Here is a 24,204-nt window from a genome sequence, read left to right as displayed (position 1 = left end):
AATCAAGACCACGCCATCCGAGAAGACGCGGCGAGAGGGGAAGTTGGGATAACGGTGCCATTCAGGCGTGCTTCTCTTATGTTTTTTCCCCTCATTCCCTCTTCCTTAGGCCTGAGATCAGTTATCCTAAAAGTGTTGAGATTGTGAGGTTTGCATTATTGGAGGTCAGGAGTTTGAAGTAGTGTGGATGGAGGAGGTTCGTTTCTGGCCTGCGCTTTGTCAGGATCACTGAGGTAATATCAATAAATCAGTGCACTTGTACTCGTAATGGGAGCAGGAAATGACTTAAACTACCGTGTGGTTCAAGTGTAAGTGATGTTTTCATTACACTACAGTACATTTATAACATGTTCCTGCTGTAGATTAACATCCTTATGATTATCAAGACCTTATATTGACCAGACAAGACACTGATTGGACACTGATCAAATGAGACTGATTGGTTGATGAGAATGTTGTTGCTGGAAGCACAAAAATCATACCAACCTAGTTTTCAATTAGGTACAATCTGTTGATACTGATAGGTTAAAAAATGTGCTATAAAAATGTTTGATGCACAAATTGTTTAGGACAGTTTTGACCACAGTTAGAAGAAAATGAAGTAAAATGAAGAATTTGGAGTGGCCTAGTCAAAGTCCTGACCTAAATCCAATTGAGATGCTGTGGCATGACCTTTAAATGGCAGTTCATGCTTCAAAACCCTTTCAATGTGGCTGAATTATAACAAGTCTGCAAAGTGCAGTGAACCAAAACTAATAATAATAGACTCATCGCAAGTTATCGAAAACGCTGGATGGCCCAACCAGTTATTAGGTTTAGGGGCAAACACCTTTTCACACAGGGCTATGTATTTTTGGATTTTGATTTGCCTTAATAATAAAAACTTAAATTTACAAAACTGCATGATGTGTGTATTTGTGTTATATTTGAATAATATTTAAATTTTTTGATGATCTGAAACTTTACAGTGTGACAAAAATGCAAAACAAAAAAGAAATCAGTAAGGGGCTAACACTTTTTCACACCACTGTGTCACAGCGATATTGATATCCTCTGATATCCTATGGTCATCTCTTTTGAATAAGTGATAATGACATTCTGGTTTTTATTATCAGTGTGCATTTGTAGATGAGTGTGAGTTTTGACTCCAGCCAGATCTGATGACAAACCCTGGCCAGATCTGGCCGAGCTCAAGGTCTCGAGGCTCTTGCCTTTCTCACATTCATTAGAGGCCTAGCAGGGATGCTAATCAGCCTACATTTAACATGATTGGTCCCCAGACGCTATCAGAGCAATCACACCAATCCACTTTACAATGCCTCAAATAATAAGGTAGATGTGCTCGGGTGCATTTGAGGATACTTGTTGGCAATTTATACATTAGAAAAGTGAAGACAAAACTAAAATGTCTGAAATGTGGAAATAGGCAGAATTTGAGATATTGTAAGGTTGTGTTCGCACTTGGAGTTTGGTTCTCTTGTTTTTTGCTTGGTCTAGACCAAAAAGAAAAGATACAGTTACTACAAAACAAACAAAAATAAATATAAAAATAATTTTATGACATTTTTTTGCACCAGAACATACTAAACACCCAAAGAGTGTTGTGTTATGAGCTAAACAAGCTTGTTTTCTGTGTATATGAAGCTTTTTTGCATTTGATATGTAAAAGAGTTAAAACAAAAGCAATAACTGCTTTGTCATACAAATGAAAATCCACAACAAAGCAAAGTGTCCATGATGCCTGTTTAAAACTAAAGGAAAAGACGATGAAATTAGGTGCATTTCTATCAAGTTCTTAGAGCGCTGACTGTAATAACAACAGTAAACAAGGCCAGCAATTATTAAAATTGGGTGTAAAGGCGGATTTATACTTCTGCATTGAGTGATCAGCGTGAGCCATGGCGCCTGCCTTGCGTGCAGTTATGCATTTAGACTTCTGCATGCTGTTTGTGTTGCTCTGCAATAACACTTGCGAAATGAGAGCTGGCAGTAGGTTTTTATGTTCCTCTGTGTCGAGTTTCTTTGCTTTTGTTTTTTTTTTGAACACTACCTTAATGTACAAGTAGCTAAAACTCACTTATCCTGAGGCGGGAGCCAGCAGCTGCACAACAACATTAATTATAAGGTAAACACAAAACAAAAGTTTCCATTTGGAGCTGTTTCACGGGACTCGAAACTTGTAAACACTCGCTCATACGGGTTCGTGTAGCTCCCGGTCACACTGGTCACAGCTGCCAAGCCAACCAATAACAGAGCTTGCGATATGCGTTGTTGCGATGTGTAGTTAAATTTTTTTGAGAGATGCGGGTCAACGTTAGCGTTAGCCATGGCGAGGGCTAAGCAACAGGACCCTACTAATGTGCTTGACGCAGAAGTATAAATCAGCCTTAATGTTTACTAGATCATTTCCAATCTTCCATTATTCACATTAACCATTTTTTTTTACAAAACCACAACAATGGAGTACAACAACTTTTTTTTTTCAAATTAAGCCATTTTTATTTAAAATTTGGCATTTCCATTCCTCATTTCTCATGCAATGCTTCAAAAAGAGCATCAACACCGAGTGATGGAATCCCAGCTCATAATAAGAAAATAACCGAGTATTCTTGAGCATTCCCATTTTTATGGTCACATCATGTGAAATCACATCCTGTTTTTAGTTTGTTTAGATGTCTTTGATCCATTTTTTGTTCATATTTTGGTCAGCTGTGCTAGAGTAAATTTGAAAGTGGACTGAGACCAACTATTTCAGTGGTCTTGGTTCACTTGTTTGGTGCTAGCTGGGGTTGGGATGGCAGAGTTTACACTTATTCAAATAAACTACATTAACAAAGCAATCACACCATAGTTATCACACTATAATCAAATCAAACCTGCCAAGTATGAAAACACCCTAATATACCATGTGATGTCCCACATCGTCCCTTAAACAGAGCATGTGAATGTTTCCAAACCTCACTTGCCAAAGTAAAGAATGAATTATGGATACCATGTTTGTGCTTCTCTCTTTTGTGTACATATTTCTGCCATGAAATACAAATTGGAAGCAACCAACAAGCATTGCGTACACTTCAAAAGCATACAAAAATCTGGAAAGAAGACCCAGGCCAGATCCCGCAAATCTTGTAAAGGGAAAATAAGACTCTTGTGGCATCTTGCAAAAGCTGTTGGGAGGAAAAACATCCACACTTTATTCATTTACTCATTGTAAAACCACTAAAATACAGCCTTCTCCATTCTCTGTAGTGATGCATAGCTCAGAGCCTCGCAGCAAGATGGTCTTGACCATAAATTTGCTTAGGTGCAGCGTGTTGCACAAACAGCTCTGAGTGGAGTTAGTGGTGCGGTTTGAAGTTGAGGAAGAGAAGCGCTGTCATCTGTTGTCTGTTCAGAGAATGTTTCTGACTGTCTTCACTTTATCACTGTCCTGATACCGGCAAATAACTGGAAAATTACCAGAATGACTTTTAGTATTGTGAACATCTTCTATGAAAACAGATGTAGAAACACTTTCACATGTCAAGATGTACGTAATATGTGTGTGTGTGATAGCGCTCAACGGCTGCTTCTAGTTCACACGCGTCAAGCAACTGAATCAGAGCTTGAAGGTAAAACAAACAGCTGTTTATCTTAAGCATTTTATCTATTTTTTTTACACAGTTGGGATTCAGAAGGAACATAGAAACGGTATCTGGCTAACATCTAGTTGCTAAATGTTTTTTTTTAAGGTTTTTATTTTCATAAACAGCACAGGTGTGAATGCGTCTGATTGTTCTCATTGGGTGAAGTACACGTCTCACGTCAGCGCATTCTAAGCGTGAACGCGCTGTTTCCGTCAATTTTACTTCTGCGTTCACACAGTGCAGCATTCCGACAAATTACCAGTAATGTTACAGCTTCTCTTTCCAGAACATTGCCAGAATGAAATTACTTTTATTTTCAAAAAGGGCCCGTTTACACATGATTCCTTTCAGGAAAATTGCGGGTAATTTTCCAGAGAGGTCTGTATGTGTGAAAATTCTGTGATTGACAGCTGTTTGCGTTGCTTCTCTGTAATCTACAGCTCTGTGTTACTGCTCCATCTGAAAGTACGTGAAATTATCACATTTATTAACATGTGTCTACTTTTAGCTCAAAAACATAGGTTTGGTGCCTAAAATAAATAAATCTTTGAGATGATTCCACAGTCCTGTGATTATTAGCTTTGTTGAATCAATAAAAGCATTTTAATACTTTGTTCAATGTACTAGGTTTGTGGCATATTTGCAGTTTGAGCGCCATCTGGCCTTCGTCGGAGATTTACTACTGATCATAAAGCTGTGTTTTCCTGACAAGATCTGCATGACAATCACAGCTTTTGCTACCTAGTCACAATTTTGATTTAATTTCAATTAATTTAATTAATTATTCTATGTTTTAAGCAGAGATGCCTTTAGTCATCTGTGAAATGAGCTACTACTGCAGATATTTTGTGTTACAACAACCAAATTGTGAAGTCTTAATATAGGTATATTTTGTTCATTTTTTTTTATTTATATAGCATATTGTATAGTTATAGTACTTTTGATGAGCTCAAATGAACAATGCGTGTGTTTCTCAAAACAGAACAAATGCACTGTTACAAAACTGTCAAAACAACACAATCATTTTTAATGTAATTCATTATAATACCTTCACTTTAGCCTTGAAGGAGTCACATTGTGTCATTAACATTATAAGAAAGTATCGATCTCTACTAATCAATAAACAGTCCATGTGATTTGCTGACAGCTAATTAGCAGTAAAGCATTTATGAACAGTACAGTCTGCTGATTCATACCTGGGTTTACAATAGAGCTCATATGTCATATGGATTTACAATAGAGCTCATTGGCATATGAGTGCCAGGCCAAGCTTCCTCTTTGAACTGTCGTTTGCCACAGTGTGGGCAGTTCTGGTTCAGTCTGGATGTCATAACACTATGTGAGTTAAAGATTCCCGATAATTAATAGGACTGCTGTGGTTAGTCTGGTTTTGCATTCTCTCTGTGTTGGTTAATGATATATTGAATAGGAAGAGCTGTTTTTATTTATGAGTTGTATTGATCTTTAAGGATTCGTGATGCATTATTCATTGTAGTATTTACTCCATACAGTGAAATTCAGTGAGGTTCAATGATATTTTGTATGGACAAAGAGAGTTGAAGCATTCTTAATGCAATCTTATTGAGTGACTTGGTATTGTTTGGCTAAAAGCTCCCAGTTTAGTTTTTGGTTTAGTTTAATTTAGCTTGGTTTGGTTTTTAGTTTAGTTTAGTTTAGTTTAGTTTTAGTTTGGTTTAGTTTGGGTTTAGTTTGGGTTTAGTTTGGGTTTAATATATATATATATATATATATATATATATATATATATATATATATATATATATATATATATATATATATATATATATATATATATATTTTTTTTTTTATTATTATTATTATTTTTTGCTATTAAGTGACTATAAAGTTTTAATCATTATTAAGAGGTTAAGTGAATTAAAAAGGCATCAGATTATGGCAGGTGAATGTTAACATTACTTTGATTAAGCTTGAACTTAAGACTTAGCCTGGGAGTTAGCCTGCACCGGACCAGGCTAGTTTCCCAGCATAAGTTGCCAGGGTAACTAAGTTTGAACTGTCGTAAATTTGATTTATGAAACTGAATCTGCCATTAATAAACCTTACTTACCAAAATAAGCCTGGCTTTTTTCTGTAAGCTTGGTTTATAAAACAACCCCCAAGATCGTGTTGATGATGTTCTGCAATTCTTTTGTTTGTTTGTTCTGTCTTTAGTAATATTCCTACAATTAGTTTTCACTATTTACTTCTTATTTTTAATTCCTTTATTATGTGTTTATTTTGCACTGTGGAAATTCTGTCACAGAAATAAATTAATTGTATGTGTAAACATACCTGGCAATGACATTAAAGCTCTTTATGTTTCTGATTAGTTCATCCAAATGCACCCATTAATGAATAAGACTGTGATAAGTTGTGCTGATTTTACATCTCTCTGTAGTGATTAATGATATGCTGAATACAAAGAGTTGTTTTGACTTAGGTGTTGTATTCATTTTGAGTTTCTGTCATTTATTATTCAGTTTTCTGTAATTTATTTATTTTTATTTAAATGCTTCCTTTTATCAAAACTATGATTGGTATTTCAGATCTATGTGCGGCTCTATTTGATATATTGAATAGGAAGAGTTTTTATTTATAAGCTGCATTGATCTTCCATGATCTTTAATCCATTATTCATGTTGCCAGAGGAACTAGCTATTGAACATATTTACATTCCCAAACCAATTCATTTCAGCAGAGTACTGATAATCCCTTGAAACAAGGAAAAACTTGTTAGAGCTTTATATTTGTAAATATATTTAAATATTAACGACATAGTACTGATCTGTGTCTAAAAGTCTAAGTTCTCAAAAGTAGTCCATTAAAAAAACTATATTAGAGAAGCTAATTTAAAGATATTTTAACTTACTGTAGATATAAGTTTTTGGCTTCTTACTCTTTTTTTTTCAATATTTTATTATTATTTTTATTTTAACTTTACGTAAAATGTTTTTTTTGTCCAAATAATAAAAGAGGTAAATGATATTTTGGAGTCTATTCTTACTGAATTGACAACACTTGAACCATTCTTTCAAAACATATGCAAATTTGTTTTACTTATTTAAACACAATATGTCCTTTTAAGTCACTACATTCTCAGTCTGGCCTATTAATCCAGATCTAAGCATACAGCTCTTAATATAAAGGGATTAAATGTAAATGGTGACATTACACTATATACTGTATGAGAACACGTATTTGCTATGATTTCATCTTGAATCAAATGTATCTCCATTCAGAGCCTCTTTAAAACAGATCTGCAGAAAGGTCACGGTGAAGGAAAGGACATCCAGAGCTCAACTCTCAATTAATCACATCCAGAGCACTGCTGCTTATCATGATACAATCCTGAGACACTATAGTAGTAGATTCCCTCAGTTTCTGACCCCTGCCGTTTAAGGTGAAATAAAAACAGCATATTTCAATTGCAAGATTTTGGGGGTTTTTATTAAAAATGAGGGTTTTTTTTTGCAGTATGTTTTAAAGATAACATCCAAAATAAAGTGTTTTATGTCACACTTTAACAATTTATGTCTGAAGACTTCAATTAAAACATATTTTCAATGGCAGTTTTCATAAAATCATTTTTTTTCTCATGCACGAAGCCAAAAATCTTCACTTTAGCAGGTCTTACATAGACAAAATATTGTCTGTAATAAACTAATAGACTCTAAATTCAATTTCATAAGACTTTTCAACCTCACATGCCAATTAATCAACGAATGCTTCATTTGCATGTTTAAACATTGATTGTAAAAAAAAAACATAATACAAAAAAAGCAATTCTTAACATAATCAACTGTGGAAGTTCAGTGATTTGTATTAGTTGTTTTTATACCCTACAATATTTGCCATAAAAGATTCCCAGATTCCCATCAAATAATTTAAGAACCACCAGGTGATCTTGAATTGCTGATATCAGGGTTGTGTGCATTATCCAGAAACTCTGTAAATTTGGTGAGTCTCATAAAAATAACATAAATTGGACAAGCAGCGACCTGTAATACATCTCTTGTCTTATCTGAGGGTGTTTATAAGTGCCTGTGTTTGGGGCGATGGGTTCATGTTCGCTTTTGAGACTGATGTCCTGCCTTCAGTGTTTGAAAAAGGAAAAAATGTCTCATGTTAAAAACCCAGATAAATTAGAGCTTGACATTGGATGCAAGCAAGAGATAAGCTCAGAGATTGTTAATTTAGACCACATGTTAGGGACTGCAAGTAATGTAATAACAAACCGTTTATTGCACTTGTAAAAACGCAGTGACCTCAGGCAGTTTTGTGTTGTTTGCGGTGTAGAATTTACACACGTAGACATTTGTCAGCTTGAAAGAACTCAAATAATGGAATTTAGGAAGGTTATATGCGTTCATCATGCAATACAGTGTAATGCAAGCACTTTTAGATAGTATTATATTTACAAATATTTATAAACATGTTTTTTCATAGTCCATTAACTTTTTAAAAAGTCACTGTTGCTAATGGTTTTCCTAAGTTAAGGTTTTTTTGTGTTTTTTTTTGTGTTTTATATTTTTTTGTTTAATTTCTGTTTTATATGATTAAGGTTGACTCATTAAATACATTTTCAATGCATTTTTTTCTGAATGTAGGTCACCTTTCATATCACAATCTTTTTTTTTATCGATAATTTCAGCTAATATAAGATCCCAATCAAGTGAAGCAAGAAGCAACAAAAACTTTTTAATTGCAAATGGTGTGGAAGCATTTGAAATGTCTTTTAGATGTTGTTGCACAGCTCGTTGAATGAAGCTCAAATGTACCATCATGCATTTACATTGTAAAACTTTCTGTTTAACAAATCATTCACTTACTCGATTTGTTCAAAATCACTGAATCATTCAGCAACAAAACACTGCTATGTTGCTCTGGGATCCTGTGATGTTTTCCTTGCAAAAAGGACAATTTAAAATTAACCAGGTTTTTTTTTTTTTTTTTTTTTTTTTGATAGTAAGATTGTACTAATCATGTTTTTTGGCACATTGACCTACATTTGTATAAGCACAATTTTGCTAAAACTACCATGGTAAAAATATAGTAGATTTGCAAAACCATAGGTAATTTGTGGTTACCGTTAGGCCTGGATTGGCTAATCAGGAGGTTTGGGAGGATTCCCAGTGGGCAGGTCTGTTTTTTGGCCGCGAGGGCTGGTGTCCCTAGCTGCTAGCTCTCTCAGCAGTCGCACCTTTTTTATTTATGTATTTATTTGACCATAGCCTCACTTTTTTATTCATTATTATACTCCAACCATAGTTTTATTTTATCATGATATTTGTAGTGAAACTGGGTTATCCAAATAGAAGTCAATGTGGCAAAAAAAAAACAAGGATACTACAATTTTACTATCAACAAGATCGACCAACAAAATAGACAAGAAACAGTATTCAATTAACTAAGACTGTAAACATTGGCAATGTTATGTCTAAAAAGTTGTTTAATAATAAGCAGTCATTTGATGTCAGAATTGCAGTCATATATTAATATTCACAAAAAAATGTATGTTTTTTTTCTAGGATGTCATGTTTCTAAAACTCAATTATTGCTTAAAAAATGTGAAATATCCAGCCTGATCTCACAAAGAAATAAGAAATGTAAATATTTAAAGTTTTGTCAGTTTAGTGGCTAATTCGTACAAAGTTCAGTCATATGAAAATGTACTATTTTGAAAAAGAGGCATGGTCCCACCCCTAAACCCAACTGTCTTTGGGGGATTAAGCAAATCATAGTAATTTATTTGGGTTAGCCACTAATTCAAAAAGAATTGCTCTGAGATAGCGTTGAAATGTCCCACTAAATGAAGTTTTATAAACTAATTTCGTGAGGAGCATGTGATACGATTGATCGCGGCTGGCATCACATTAACAATCGTTGCTTGCCCTCTTAGATATCATTGCTAGATCAATCAGATGATTTCTAGTCTCCAATAAATAAGCCCATTTATCCTACCTTCCTTATCTTTGTTTCTGAAGAACCCCTCATCCACCCAGTCTCCCTTTTTCCTCCTTTACCAGGGGAAGCTCTCGAGACCTACCTGATCTTGAACCCCCTGTCATGCTACATGACCATATGGGAGCCCTGGGCTCAATTATCTCCGAGCTCAGGGTTTTCTCCCGGGCCAGCGTGCCAAATCTGCAAATATATATCAAGCAAAAGTGTGAACTCTTGAAATGCACACAAATTCTGCTGTACATGTTTTGCAACACTGTACAATAATTTTCCACAACCAGGATATAATTTTTCCTCTGTAGATCATCAGTGATTTAGATCAGCAATGAAAGAAGATATTGCGCATTTGGTTGCTGTGATAAATTCAAGATAAATGTAACTAATATGAAGCTGCTCTTTTATGACTCGAGTGGTTTTAATGGAAAACGTCTACCACACGCTCAAACCTTCAATTACAGTGTTGCTTCTGTGATCAGAGTTCATCTGGTTAGTTATGGCAGAGTTCTGCCTCTCGAGATGCAGCAATGAATTACAGCTTATGGTGTTAAAGTCCTATTTTCCTGGAGCGTTTGTCCCATGAGCGGCCTGGATCGGGAATGGATGAGTCTCTACGGCAGACAGAATTATTGCAATGCTTTCGCACACAAGTCTCTAATTTAACTGTATAGTTCTGTAATAGCAGAAAGACTGAGTGCCGTTTGAAAGCTGTGGCTGAATGTGTCTGGGCAGTATTGATCTGCTGTGGACAGATAGTGATTTGTTTCTTGTGACGTCGAGAAACCCTTGGTGAGCGTGGTTTCATTTATTGATGAATAAGGGATGGAGTGATGCAGAAGGGAATTGTGCCTCTCTTCAGGACTGTCAGATTGATCGATGCCAGGGTTGAGGATGGATTTTTGCATGTGCGCAGAAATTCTATACAGCTTTACTCTAAATTGGCATTGATGAGTGTGCAGAAAATCTTGGCGGCACACTTTCAGTCCACAGACTCGATGACCTTTTTCTTTTTCTTTTTTTTCTGAACTATCTCTGATTATGTCCTTTTTATTAAATGATAACTTCTTAAAGTATAAGTAAGTGTATGTCATTACACCTCTCAGAGAGATTAAGAATGGTAATGAATGTGTGTATTGCAGTGTTGATGTGTTGGTTTTGTGTGCTGTTTGAAGATGTAACACTAAAGAACTCTGACGGTACTTTGTAGGTCAATTGGCTGTTAGCATTACACTGGTTCTCTCGATAAAATCCTTTTACCATAGGCTTTTTGATTATTGCAAGATAATCTTCACAAAATAATATAACATTCATGACTTTTAAATCCTAAATACAGGCACTAAAAACTAACTTTAGGATATAAACTAACTAAACCGAGGTCTTTTGCATTCTTCATCACCACAACTGTGCGCCTGATAAAGTAGTTTTAGAAGCATGATCCATAAAAACGATTTAACTGTAGATGATTATTAATCGATGCTATATTATACATACACTGTAAAATTATCCAGTGTTTGCAGTATTTCATAAAACTTTAAAATTACAGTAATACTACTTTCAATAGTGTTACATTTACTGTAAAATGTACCTGCAAAAGAGTGTGGAGTTTTTTACGGTCAATACTATATTTAGATGCACAGTAACTGATTATTTCCCAGAATTAATTGAAATATCTACAGTAACATACTGTAAGCCATGTGCACAGTATGAAAGTGTTTAGAATACAATTTGTATACTGTTAAAACAACAATATATACAGTAACATACTGTACACAGCTTATAGTAAGAAACTGTAGAGAAATGCAGTATAATATTGTGAAAACAACAGAAATCTTTTAAAGTGTATACATATATTTATTACATTTATTTCATTTATTTTTATTTTATTTATTTCTGAAATACTACGCCATCTTGTGACTGAATAATGCACAGATTAGTGAATGTTTCATTCAGCTCCGGTCACCGGTTTTTGTTTCTGGCAGCTTTGCACACACTTAAAGAATAAAAAACAAAGTTTCTACGTAGACCAATGTTTTGTGTCTAATTTAATTCTAAAGTACATCTAGGATGGTTGTTTTTGCAGAGAATTGTGTCACCCTGCTGATAAACCTGACAGCCTTTATTCTGCATTAATAGCCTACTTGATGTACTTTATATAACTGCAAGAAGAACGAGTTTCTGATCAGGGTGATGATGTTTAATTATCTCCATTGTCTCCAACAATGCCTACAGTCACACTTAGCAACTTGTTAGCAGTCATTTTTTTTCAAAAAAACGAACATGTAATTGGAATGGAATGTAACATGGAATGTAATTGCAGAGTTTTAAGCTGTAGAATAAGTATCTTGATTTAGAGTCTGCCGTAGACCTTGATTAAGCGACTTAACAGACAATGGAAACATAAGTGCTAAAATGCTAGCTCTTTTTGTTTGTTTTGTTTGTTTTTCGTACAAATTGTTTTCATAGTTCACTCCACTATACACAGATTGTGCTGAGATGGATGAGGGTCTCTGAAAAATGCCCTGCAGATTGCGAACACAAACAATCCTAAATAATTTAAATGTTGAAGAGCAAAGCTCATTGGCTGCTGAGGTGACAGCAACCAATCACTTGCACCTTATAGTTGATGACAGTTGAATATTGATTAGGTTTATCAGCCTGCACACACATAGGATTTCATGAGAGAGCTTTGTATTTACTATTTTCTGCGCAATGTACAAATGAATGCATCATTTTAATTAATGAAATAAATAAAAGTTTGTACATAAGGGCAACATGCTTACATTAAACCTGCAAAATTGTATCCAGATTTTGTTGAACAATCAGATGTGCTTCTTTCTTCCATTCCCCTGTTAGTATCAGCTCTGTCCCAGCAGAAGAGACTCTTACAGCACCCAGAGGACCCAGTCTCTCCTCAGGCCCCTTAATGCGTTTCTCACCTGCACCATTTAATGGAGAAGATTTCCTTTACAAACACACACACAATTCAGCTGAACCCTCTGGAGCAACATGGCTCATTACCCTTAAACACCTGATCAAATCATCCAACTATCATTACAACTTAAGCACAGACTTTATTGATGTCTTTAATGTGCTATTAATGATGCTCTCTTATGCTGCATTTACACGTTTAGAGTCTTTTTTTCTCCTGTTATTGCTGGCATGCACACTACTCTTGAGTTTTTTTTTTGTTTTTTTTTTAGAAATGCTTAGTTATATTTAATGTTTAAGTTTTAAATCTCCAGGGTTACGTTTTAGTGAATATGAACCAAAAACAGTATGATTTGAAGTATCATTTGCATGTCTTTCCTTGATTCATCAAGCCTTGGTCATACCACTATTCCACTGAGTTTTGTTTTATTCTTTTGATAAAGGCTCATGTTCAAAGAAACCAAGATGGCAGAAAGCAAACATTTTCAATGTTTTATTATTATTTTGAATATACACAAAGACAAGTAAACCCATTACAGTTTCGAATAAAATCTATCTGTATGACCAAACGTCTTTTAAGATTAAAATAGCAAAATCTGTGATCATGCCTGCACACAATATATAATAGCATTGCTTGCATTGTAGCCTGTAGTCAAACTAGGGCTAGGGAAATATTTAGTTTTTCCACGATATAAATTACGAAATCAATATAATTTCACCAGATTAATAAATAGCTCTATTTGGAAAGATTTCATTCATTTAGATACATTAGGACGATCAAGTCCTCTTCTATGCAGTTTGCATAAATCATAATAAATTATAAGCAGGGGTTTAGCAACCAGCACTTTTAGAGACAGCACATTCAGAAACAGGTGACTAATAATTATATGAACGTAAACTTTTGGATCTCATTCAGCTCCCCCATCCCCCCTCCTTTTTAAAATGTCCGCTACATCCCCTGATTACAAGCATATATAAATATTACAGAGCAAAGATAAAAGTTTAATAAACAGTGCTTTATAGTTTACTGGCTCGTCAAACCGTATTTAGGTACAGAAAGTGATAAATAGTACATAAAAAAATCTGGTCATCATTTTAAACATTTTTCAAAAAGTGTAATATCTTTATCTTTTAATTTTTAATAAATCTAATCCTGCAATGTAACTATTGTGGATACATTGTAATCAATATTGATACTCAAAGGATATATTGTGGAGCCCTAAGTCAAACAAACCTACAGACATACAAATACACTACTAGGAACACAATTTTGTTTGTTTTGTATAAGAAACGTTTGTTTAGTTTTAATAAGATTTTGGCTAAATGTTTATACGTGTAGTATACATACTAGACAATTTTTTATAATTATAAAAAAATATGTTTTAGTCATTATAATTTATATTGGTTTATTAAGTGTATACTGTATATAAGCAATATCATACAAGTATCTGTGCGGAATGGCTATATATCAGCAGTGGTGGGACGTGTGCGTTGGTGCCTTAGTGTCCCACCAGTGACAATATACAGCCAAATCGCACTGCTACGAGTGCAATATTGTGTTTATACAACAGTTCGACGGCATAATCGTATATATAAAAAAAGAAAATCAAACATTATTTGTATGAGGAACTACTTTCTAAGCCAAAGCAAACACTTGCAGATTACTATATAAATGCAGCACTACAAAATACAAAAGAAAGAGATCAACTTAATGTCACTTACCTGTTTTATAATGATATGTATCGCTGTAGTTTGAAATTTATGCTTGAGTTTTCTTATTAAGGACTTCTTGTGGTGGTAATCATCAATCATCAAATTCTTTACTCTGCTGATGGTCGCCAATGCGCTGAATCTCTGAAATTATGAATATTTAAAATAGACACGATCCTTATAAATTAACTTCATAGATGCAACCTAAACAACTACATACTCACCTAAAAAAACTTAAAAGTCCATTATGTTGTCCTACAGCTTCGAAACTTATTCCTCTGTTTGTCATGTGGGTGGAGTAACACATAAAGGTGAAGAGGCAGTACAAGTGCTGCTATTGCAGAATATCGCACTGCTATCGGCCAATCAGATTTGAGAACCTGTCAGAACTGTTGTATAAACATATTTACATATACATTATACATACGTATACATAGAAGAAGAAAACACAACACTTTCTCTCAATGTGATTTAATAGTAGACACATGTTGTTTATAAGGAATTGTAATATACAGTTGAAGTCAAAATTATTGGCATTCCTGAATTATTAGCGCCCCTGTTTATTTTTTTCCCCAATTTCTGTTTAATGGAGGGAAGATTGTTTCAGCACATTTCTAAGCATAATAGTTTTAAAAACCTATTTCTAAAAACTGATTTATCTAAGCCATGATGACAGTAAATAATATTTTACTTGATATTTTTCAAGACACTTCTATACAACTTAAAGTGACATTTAAAGGCTTAACTAGGTTATTAAGGTGAACTAGGCAGGTTAGGGTAATTAGGCAAGTTATTCTATAACGATGGTTTGTTCTGTAGACTATGGAAAAAAAAAAATTAGCTTAAAGGGGCTAATAATTTTGTCCCAAAAATAGTTTTTAAAAAATTCAAAACTGCTTTTATTCTAGCCGAAATAAAACAAATAAGACTTTTTCTAAAAGAAAAAATATTATCAGACATACTGTGAAAATGTCCTTGCTCTGTCAAACATCATTTGGGAAATAATTAAAAAAGAAAAAAAATCAAAAGGGGGCTAATAATTCTGATTTCAACTGTATATAGTGTTTTATTTTATAACAAAACAATTCAATAATTTAGTTGGAGGTCTTTTCCAAAAAATAGTCTCAGTATGAATGAGGATCTTTTTTGTTTTGTTTTAATAAGCCATTTTAAAATGAAATCGCACCAGTGTAAACATAGCTCTGTCAGAGTAAGGTCTGGCTATCATGGTGTCCCAGGACGAATCATTATCGTGGATGCTTTATCCCACCCACTTTACCCAAATATCCCAAGACCAACACGGGGCTTTGATTTGTCTGAGGGATAATGTTTCCGCAGACACAATCCCAATAGGAAACAGCGCTGATAATGCTAAAGACAGATGGATAAGAGCTGACCACTGAACAGGATTTTTGCTGAATTCTGGCTCCATCACCGTCATGCCGTAACACATATTCACCTGCTGGCCCGTTACTGCACACATGGGCCGTTCATACCACAGGAAGTCTTTCCAAACACCACAGGAAGTGCTCTTGAACGCTGCATAAAGTGCATGTGGGACTGCATTGTGAAATGGACTGCATTCTCTGAGCAGGTGTTGTGATTTGCGATAATTGTACCTCAACATGGAGTTTTCTTATATCCGATTTTAAAGATAAGTGACTTGCTTTTCCATGCCAGTGTTAGGCTGAGATGCAATTGTAAAAATTACCGTAAAGCATCCAGATGTTTTACTTGTAGTCCACTTCTAAGTTTTTGTCAGTGGTCATTGCTTTTATTATAATTCTGCATTTTATTAATCTGTTTATTCCCAAATGAATATTTACAGGCATTGGCATTGCAAGGAAGGGCTTAAACCCCTTGATAGCTTTTACAATAAAACAAAAGCTATTGTTATATCTAAATTATATCTAAATTAAATGTACTAAAATGTATTTTTTATGGATGTAAAAATAAGATCTGCTCATTATAGTAAAATAATCTAAGGTTTATGTGGATTTATTTAAATATATTCATTTAATAAACCTTTAATAAATTAATAATTAATTTATTTGGTTATACATATTTATATTGTAGCTATTGTGTCCTGTGTACTATTGTATTGTATTATTTGTTATGAGCTATGTAAAAGACAATATTTGTTTTGTTGAATCAATGTGTTTGATTAGATGTTTGAGTCTAAATAATTACAGTTATCAACTTGAACTGAAAAATTATTTGTTATAAATGTTTTTAATTTACATTTTATGTCAAATAAACTTATTAAAACCAACAATTCATTTTCAACTGTTAAAACTATCAAGTAATATTTATTTTTGTAATTTATTTTTTTCTAATATGAAAATATTTAATTACATTATCAAATTTAATTATTAAAACGAACAATGCATTTTTAAAGGTTAAACCTATCAAGGGACTTTATTCTGTAGTTTAATTTAAGTGTACATTTTGAATATTTAATTTTATAGTGTATATTTATTAAAACCATAAAATAATTGTTTGTGTTCTGAAAATTAAATTGTATTATTAAAATCATATAAAATAGTTATATATATTCTGAACATATTACATTTTATGTTGTATATTAATTAAAATCATATAAAATAATTTTATATTATTATTATTATTATATAGTTATTTTGTTATACATTTATTTATTACTATATAATTTTTTATTATATATATATATGTGTATATGTATGTGTATGTTTATTATATATATATATGTGTATGTATATATATATATATATATATATATATATATATATATATATATATATATATATATATATATATATATATATATATATATGTGTGTTTGTGTGTGTGTGTGTGTATATATATATATATATATATATATATATATATATATATATATATATATATATATATATATATATATATATATATATATATATATATATATATATATATATATATATATATATAATATATATATATTTATTTATTTATTTTTTATGTGTGATTTAACAGCCATTGACCAGACAAGGACAGTCATCTTGCAGCTTTTACACTTCCTGTTTTTGCAAAATATTATTACTGGAATGAATATGGGAAAAAATACATATCAGGATCCATAAAGAGGAGTTGCTTGACCTTGTCATTTTGGCCAGACTTCACATCCCCTATCTCAGACAACTTTTTTTTTTTTAACAATCCTCATAAATGGCATGAAACAACATTATGAAACGTCTTCCAGAGCAGACCTCGCTTTAAATATTTGCAGGCTGTTGAGAGTCAAAGTTCACTTCCCCTTAATGTTTTGCAAGAAGCCCTTTGTTGTGTTATAGGCTCTGGGCTCTGCAGGTCTTTCTGGTCTTGATGAATGGGACGGCTTGTAGACCACCAGCATCATTGTATTTATAGAGAGCGTCATGGTGGGATAGGGTCAGAGTTGAGGGGTCGTGACTGGACCTTTCCGGTAGCAGGAGCCCCGATGAGTGCAAGCACGAGATGTATTTTTTTGTATGATTTTGACCATGTCAGGACTGTAATGTGAATCAGCTGTACATCTGCACTTGTGCAGCCGTGACAGTAAGAAGATTATCTGTGCTAAAAAAAAATTATATATATGATTGCGTTTTCTTTTAACTATTCGCTGTTGGCTGATTTACTAGCGTCAGAAAAAAACAATTATAAACCATAATTCTTCATTTCATGACTTTCAGGAATGCTTGATTCTGACTGGTCATTTGCTGAATATTCTGAGGTCAAATATTTTGTGGTATGACTGTTATAATTGTCTGTTTTACCAGGCAAGCACATTTCAGGTCTCTTGTACCCAGTGTTTCTCTCTAATTAATTAAATTACTCAAATTAAATTACACTACTCAAATTACTTTTTTCCTACTTTGTGTGAAAAGTAAATGTATTACTCAAGTAATTTACTTATTGATTCGACTTAATACTACTTAAATTCCATATAAATCTATAGAATCCATAGAAATTAAACTCGTTATTATTTATATTTAAATTTAAGTCAAACGGGACATTTTTGTTCTAATTTTTTTATAATCAAACAATTTAAAACAATTTAAACATTATATGGGTCAAAATTAGAAACGATTAAAAAAATTTGCAACACCATATTTTACACATACCATATATTGACAAAATTCTTACTTCATTGTTTCTTAAAGGTGCAGTACTGTATTTAAGTTTGACACCCAGTGGTTGAACTAGGTATTGAATTCCTGGATCAAAACAAACACAAGCGCAGGTTGCCAGATTGAGGACCAACCAGGCTGATTTAAATCGTGTTCTAAATAAAAGCAACGACACACAATAGAAGGAATATTTTCCATATTAAAATGAGTTATTGTTGTACTATTGTACTACACTTCGAATTGATAGAAATAGAAACAGCTTCTATTTCTCACAGGTGAGCAACAGAAAACTGACAATGATCACCTCACGTACACCTCATGTGCTTTATTCAGTGTTAAATGCTAACATTGTGAGTTTGAATGCCATTTGCAATATTTATATTATTTGCTAATCAGTAACCCCATGTGGAACTCTGATTCTACGTCTCATTTTGGACTCTACTACTGTCTAAAGTGGCATTGGGTGGGTTAAAAGAACCCAAACAAAGACAGCGTTCCAGCACAGAAAGCACATTTTCAAAGCAGAATATCTGACATTAGTATTGTTTTTAAAATAAAAATGAATGTTCACTTGGCATGTTTCTTAAATATCTGCAAACATATTATGGTATTTTTTAGAAGAGTCAAAAATTACATAGAGCACCTTAAGCATTATCATTCTTTAGTTATCATGTTAAATCAGGTTTTTATGCAAAATATCTAAAAATATATAACTAAATAACTATGCAGATACTCTGAATATATATATATATATATATATATATATATATATATATATATATATATATATATATATATATATATATATATATATATATATACCTTATATTTCATAAACTAATTTCTCACTAATATTGCATTTACATTGATAAATGTTACATTTACTTGAAAAATAGAATTATTCTGAAAAATATATTTGATATTTGATAATAAAATTACAACTCTTAAATTGATTTATACAAAACTATTAAATTATTTACAGTATTTAAAGCAAGTAAATTATAAGTAACTGTAATTTTTCTAAAAAGAAAAAGTAAACTCTTAATTAATAACATTTTTTAATCAGAAATCTAATTTATTTAACTTTGTAACTAATTACTTCCAACACTGCTGGTATAATGTGTAGTTTCTTGATCAACATAATGAAATAATGTCCCCTCTAATCGTTATTGGATTTTGTTATTTATTTATTTAAAAAGTAGCTGTGTAATAAGGTGGATTATGCACAGTCAGATTGTTATTATCGTAAAACAAACACATTTAGGGTGATACGAGAGTCCGGATTCTCTCTGTCTGGGTTTATATTATGATAATGACTGACTAGCTGTATATTATCTTTTACTTAAGGATTATATATGAACTGTTTGAGTAGGTTTTAGGAGGACAATGTACATTGAGAAAGATTTGTTATGACGTGTTCTGTTGGTATGAAATTGACCATAGCTTGTTCCAAAATTAATCAGGCCTTGTCAAGTTTGTCTTTCTTACTAGTGGACGAACTTGGGTTATATGTAGCTACTTGTTTTAAAGCTTGATCATTCTTAAAAATCCAGTTCTGACTGGCCTTATTTCATGATTTGTTAATGAATATGAAGTTCAAAAGAACAGCATTTAGTTCAAATTAAAATCTTTTCTATATAGAGGAGATTTATGTTAACGTTTTTACAGTCAATAAATAAATTAATACTTACAAGGCACATTTTTTCCCGCTATTAATTCTGTAACTGCAAGATATAAACTCAGAATAGCCAAAAAACAAAAAACAAAAAAAAAAACTCATAACTTAGAGGTTAAACTGAAAATTGTGATAAAGTTGTAAGAACTTATAATTGCAAGAAGTCAACCAATTTCAAGAATCAAATTATGAGATAAAACTTGTAAGAACTTACACAATTCCCACAAACAAAGGTCTGGGAAGTAAAAACACATTCTGTCATTTGCATATAAACACAATTCTCTTCTCTCTTTTCACCCTTTAAGTTCATCATACCTCTAAGTTGCTGTAAAAAAAATATCAATGCGAGAAAGAGAAGGCATGATGCCCAGACAAACAAAGGCTTTTATGATTTGTGGAAGCATAGAGGGACCAGATCCAAGACATTTTCCCTTTTCTAGCCTTCAGCAACTGCTGTAACAGTCTCTGAAATCTCCTGAGTAAACCCTGAATTCTCTCGATAACATTTATCCCTCACAAATCCATGTTTTTTTGTACCATATTGCTGCAAATGGCACATATTTCATCAATCTGCCATCACATTAGGGAAAGACACCACAGCTGAATAATGTAGAATATAAATACATGTAATTAATTAACTAGTTAACTCACCATACGATCCTTGTTTACTGATTGTTGACGGATTACATGAAGAGTTGCAAACTTTTTTAATAAAAAAATGTTCTAAAATGTCATTATGTATGAGCATTAACCTCTGTTTAAACCTTTAAAATATAGAAGAGAAGATGTTTGATGTATGCAAGTGCTGCTGAAGTTGGAATATATGGTTCAATGTATGAGAGAAAAATGATTTAAACTCAAATTAAAACTGCATTTAAAATCTACAGACAGACATTGATAAAGTGCCTTATAAGATGGACTTTTAAATTCCTGGCCTTTGATAGCTGTTGAGCTTTTACATATCTCCGTTTTAAACGCTTGATGCTTTCACAGATTCTTAAAGGGGTTTTAATTGTATTTTATGTCCTGTTTGTGTTTTATTTTTCTGTACAGTGGTTTGGACCACTTTGGGTGGACCACCATTTACTCTTTAAAGGTTTTGTTGAATATTAGAGAAAAGAACAATCATCAACAATAACAAATATAAAAAAGATACAATTAAAATATAAAAATAGTATAGAACTACATAGAAAGTGAGTAATGTGTATTTATATAGTGCATTTATCATGTATGGTCATACACCCAAAATGCTTCACAATCATGAGGGGGTCACTTGGATGATATGACAGCAGCCACAAGACAACGGTGCCAATGCGCTCACCACACACCAGCTATTGGTGGAGTGGACGAGAAGTGCCATGGCATTTTTAATGACCATGGAGAGTCTGGACCTCATTTTAACGTCTCATCCAAAAGATGGCGGTCATTGACAGTATAGTGTCCTCTTCACTTTACTAGGGCATTAGGACTCTCAGGCCGCAGTTTGAGTGCCCCTTGCTGGCCTCCCTAACACCACTTCCAACAGCAACCTAGCTTTCCCACATGGTCTCCCATAGGTACTGACCTGGCTCAGCCCTGCTTAGCTTCAGTGAGTAACCGGTCTTGGGCTGCAGAGTGATATAGCTATGGCATCAGTTAGGAAAGGATAGAGACTAGTAAATATAAAAAAAATAAAATAAGTGAGCAATATTTAGTATTGTTTCACAATTCAGACTTATTTGCAAGCCAGGCATCTTAAAAGTAGAGAAATATAAATTTACATGGTAAAGATAAATATTAGATTAATTCCAAGTGGTCTGAGAAACCCTTTAGGAAGTTTTAAAGTGCTGGTTGGTTGGTTGGTTCACACTTAAATGTGTATTTTGGATGTTGTCTTTTTATTAGTCTGAATAAATGCTACATCTAAAAATTGAGAAGTGAATGAAAAATAGTTTTTCCTCTGCATCTTCTCATCTTAATGTCATCATAAATTGGGCAGATTTTACACCTGAAACGGTCATAAGATCTTACCTTTACCTCTAGAAGTGAAAATCCAAGATCTTCAACTTCTCACCTCCACCTCATTACTCTGTGCAGTCTCCATCTCTCATCAAGAGCATCCGTCTTTCCACGGATTTTTCACCCAGGCGTTCAAGGGCAGAGAATGCGAATGGTAGAAAAGGGAGACACTTTTCACCCGTTTCTCTTGTTTTATCAATCCGCTGTGAGAGATTGATGATACAGATGCGGCTGAGAATAGTCCGGCTGCCAGTAAATCCATGTTCAATCAGCTGGAGGACAGAGAGAGAGAGAAAAAAAGCTTAGAAATTGCGGATTTATGTCTAGATTTTTAATGTAACTAAAGCAAATCAGAATGCAATTGATTCATTATTTAAAAAAAAAATCTCTGATTGTGATTTTGAGGGTTAATGAAATCAGTCAACTGTAATTCTGTGTTTGTGTTTTTCAGGTAAAGGCGGATGATGCAGATGGAGGCTCATTCGGGACCATCACATACTCCATTGGATCGGGGTCTGTGAGTGCTCCGCTCAGCCAGTTCTCCATCAATAAGGAGAGTGGACAGATCTGCACCAGCACGGCTCTGGATCGGGATGAAGGAGCAGACAGTTTCCACTTCACCGTCACTGCGACCGATGGGGTGAGTAAATGAGTTTGGGTGTCTGGGTTCACTGCAAGTTAAAACGTTAGTTCATTCAAAACTTCTGTTATTAATTGTTAATGTCTTTAATCCCCTGAGTCTTTCATTCGTCTTCAGAACACAAATTAACATAAATTCTAGAGCTGCCTCATTTCCCATTGAAGGCAATGGTCCCCACTTTTTCAAAGTCTAGAAAAGTACCAAAAATATGTCCAAACAGGTGTCTTCAGTGGTTCGATTGCAATATTATGAAGCTACTTTGTGCATACATAAAACAAAAATAGAGTATAGGCTGAGTTCATGAGAAGAGAAAAATAAATGTACATGGTAAATGTTAAAATTAGAACAACTCTGGATGGTCTAATGCTATTTCACACTAGCAGCGGCTTTGTAGCTGCCAGTCTATCTGGATGGCAATTGAAACCATTAGTAAACATTCCCACCTTGAGGTTGCTTAGGGGTCCCACTTCATATTAAGTGTCGCTTTTACCTGTGATTGTGAACTTACATGGTAAATCCTCAGAATCGGTCTACTCAATATAAAGTGTAAAATGGTCACAAAACGTACTACATTACATTACATACTTACACATCTCGTTACCATGTATGTAATGTAATGTAGTATGTTTTGTGACCATTTTACACTTTATATTGAGTAGACCGTTTCTGAGGATTTACCATGTAAGTACACTGGTATCACAAGGTGAAGCCTTCTATTGCAGCGTTAGTGCTGCCATTCTTATTCTAATACAATGTTCAGAAGTACATGGTATGCAAACAGGTGTGGAAGTGGGAAAACACATGCAAGTTCATATTGTTGTAACACAATGCACTTATGTAATTCTTGTTACAGATGTGTACTTTCTCAGTGTTGTTACCAATGTCCTGTTACACATTTGACTTTACACATACTATTGAGTGGGTTGTTACCTGTGTGTACATACATTGTAGTTACATACTACTTACACATCTAGTTACCATGTGAATTCACAGGTACTGTATAAGCGATGCTTAATATAAAGTGAGATCAGATGGGACACTAAACATAAATTGAATCAGTACAAAAAAAATTACAAAGATAGTCAACAAAAAAGTGTGTTCTCTGTCATTTTGACTATTTGATTGATTGATTGGTTGATTGATTAATGGATTAATTGATTGATTAGTTCATTCATTGAGTAATTGACAGGTAAAAGTGTATTACAGTGCATAAAACTGAAAAAAAAAAAAACTTTTACATCTAAAAATTGAGAAGTACATAACAAAACAGTATTTTTCTCTGTAGTTTAGTGTTCTCTGTTTTTACTTTGTCATCATAAATTAACGGATTTTACACTAGTATGTCATACAGTACTATACAATCTTAACATTACAACAAGAAGTGAATATTCAAGATTACTTGCTCTGTTTAAAACAAAGTACAGGCGCATATGAGTTATACCTCAGTGGCACGACCGGGCACCACACTCTCCTAAACACAAGCCCTATATGTCTGTACACACTGTATGCTGATAAATTGAT

The 24,204-nt window shown here is 33.4% G+C and overlaps 1 protein-coding gene across 1 annotated transcript in view; it reads left to right on the top strand.

Annotated features, from left to right (window-relative positions):
• The window catches only part of dchs1b (dachsous cadherin-related 1b), a 151,897-nt gene that overhangs the window by 93,287 nt on the left and 34,406 nt on the right, over positions 1-24,204 (top strand). The window contains exon 3 of the mRNA XM_021479350.3: positions 22,495-22,683. Within this exon, the coding sequence (XP_021335025.3) occupies positions 22,495-22,683 (189 nt within the window). The remainder of the gene's footprint in view (positions 1-22,494; positions 22,684-24,204) is intronic.

The sequence above is a fragment of the Danio rerio genome, chromosome 10 (assembly GCF_049306965.1).
Source record: "Danio rerio strain Tuebingen ecotype United States chromosome 10, GRCz12tu, whole genome shotgun sequence".
NCBI classification, from domain to species: domain Eukaryota; kingdom Metazoa; phylum Chordata; class Actinopteri; order Cypriniformes; family Danionidae; genus Danio; species Danio rerio.
This window is presented reverse-complemented; position numbering and strand designations above follow the sequence as displayed.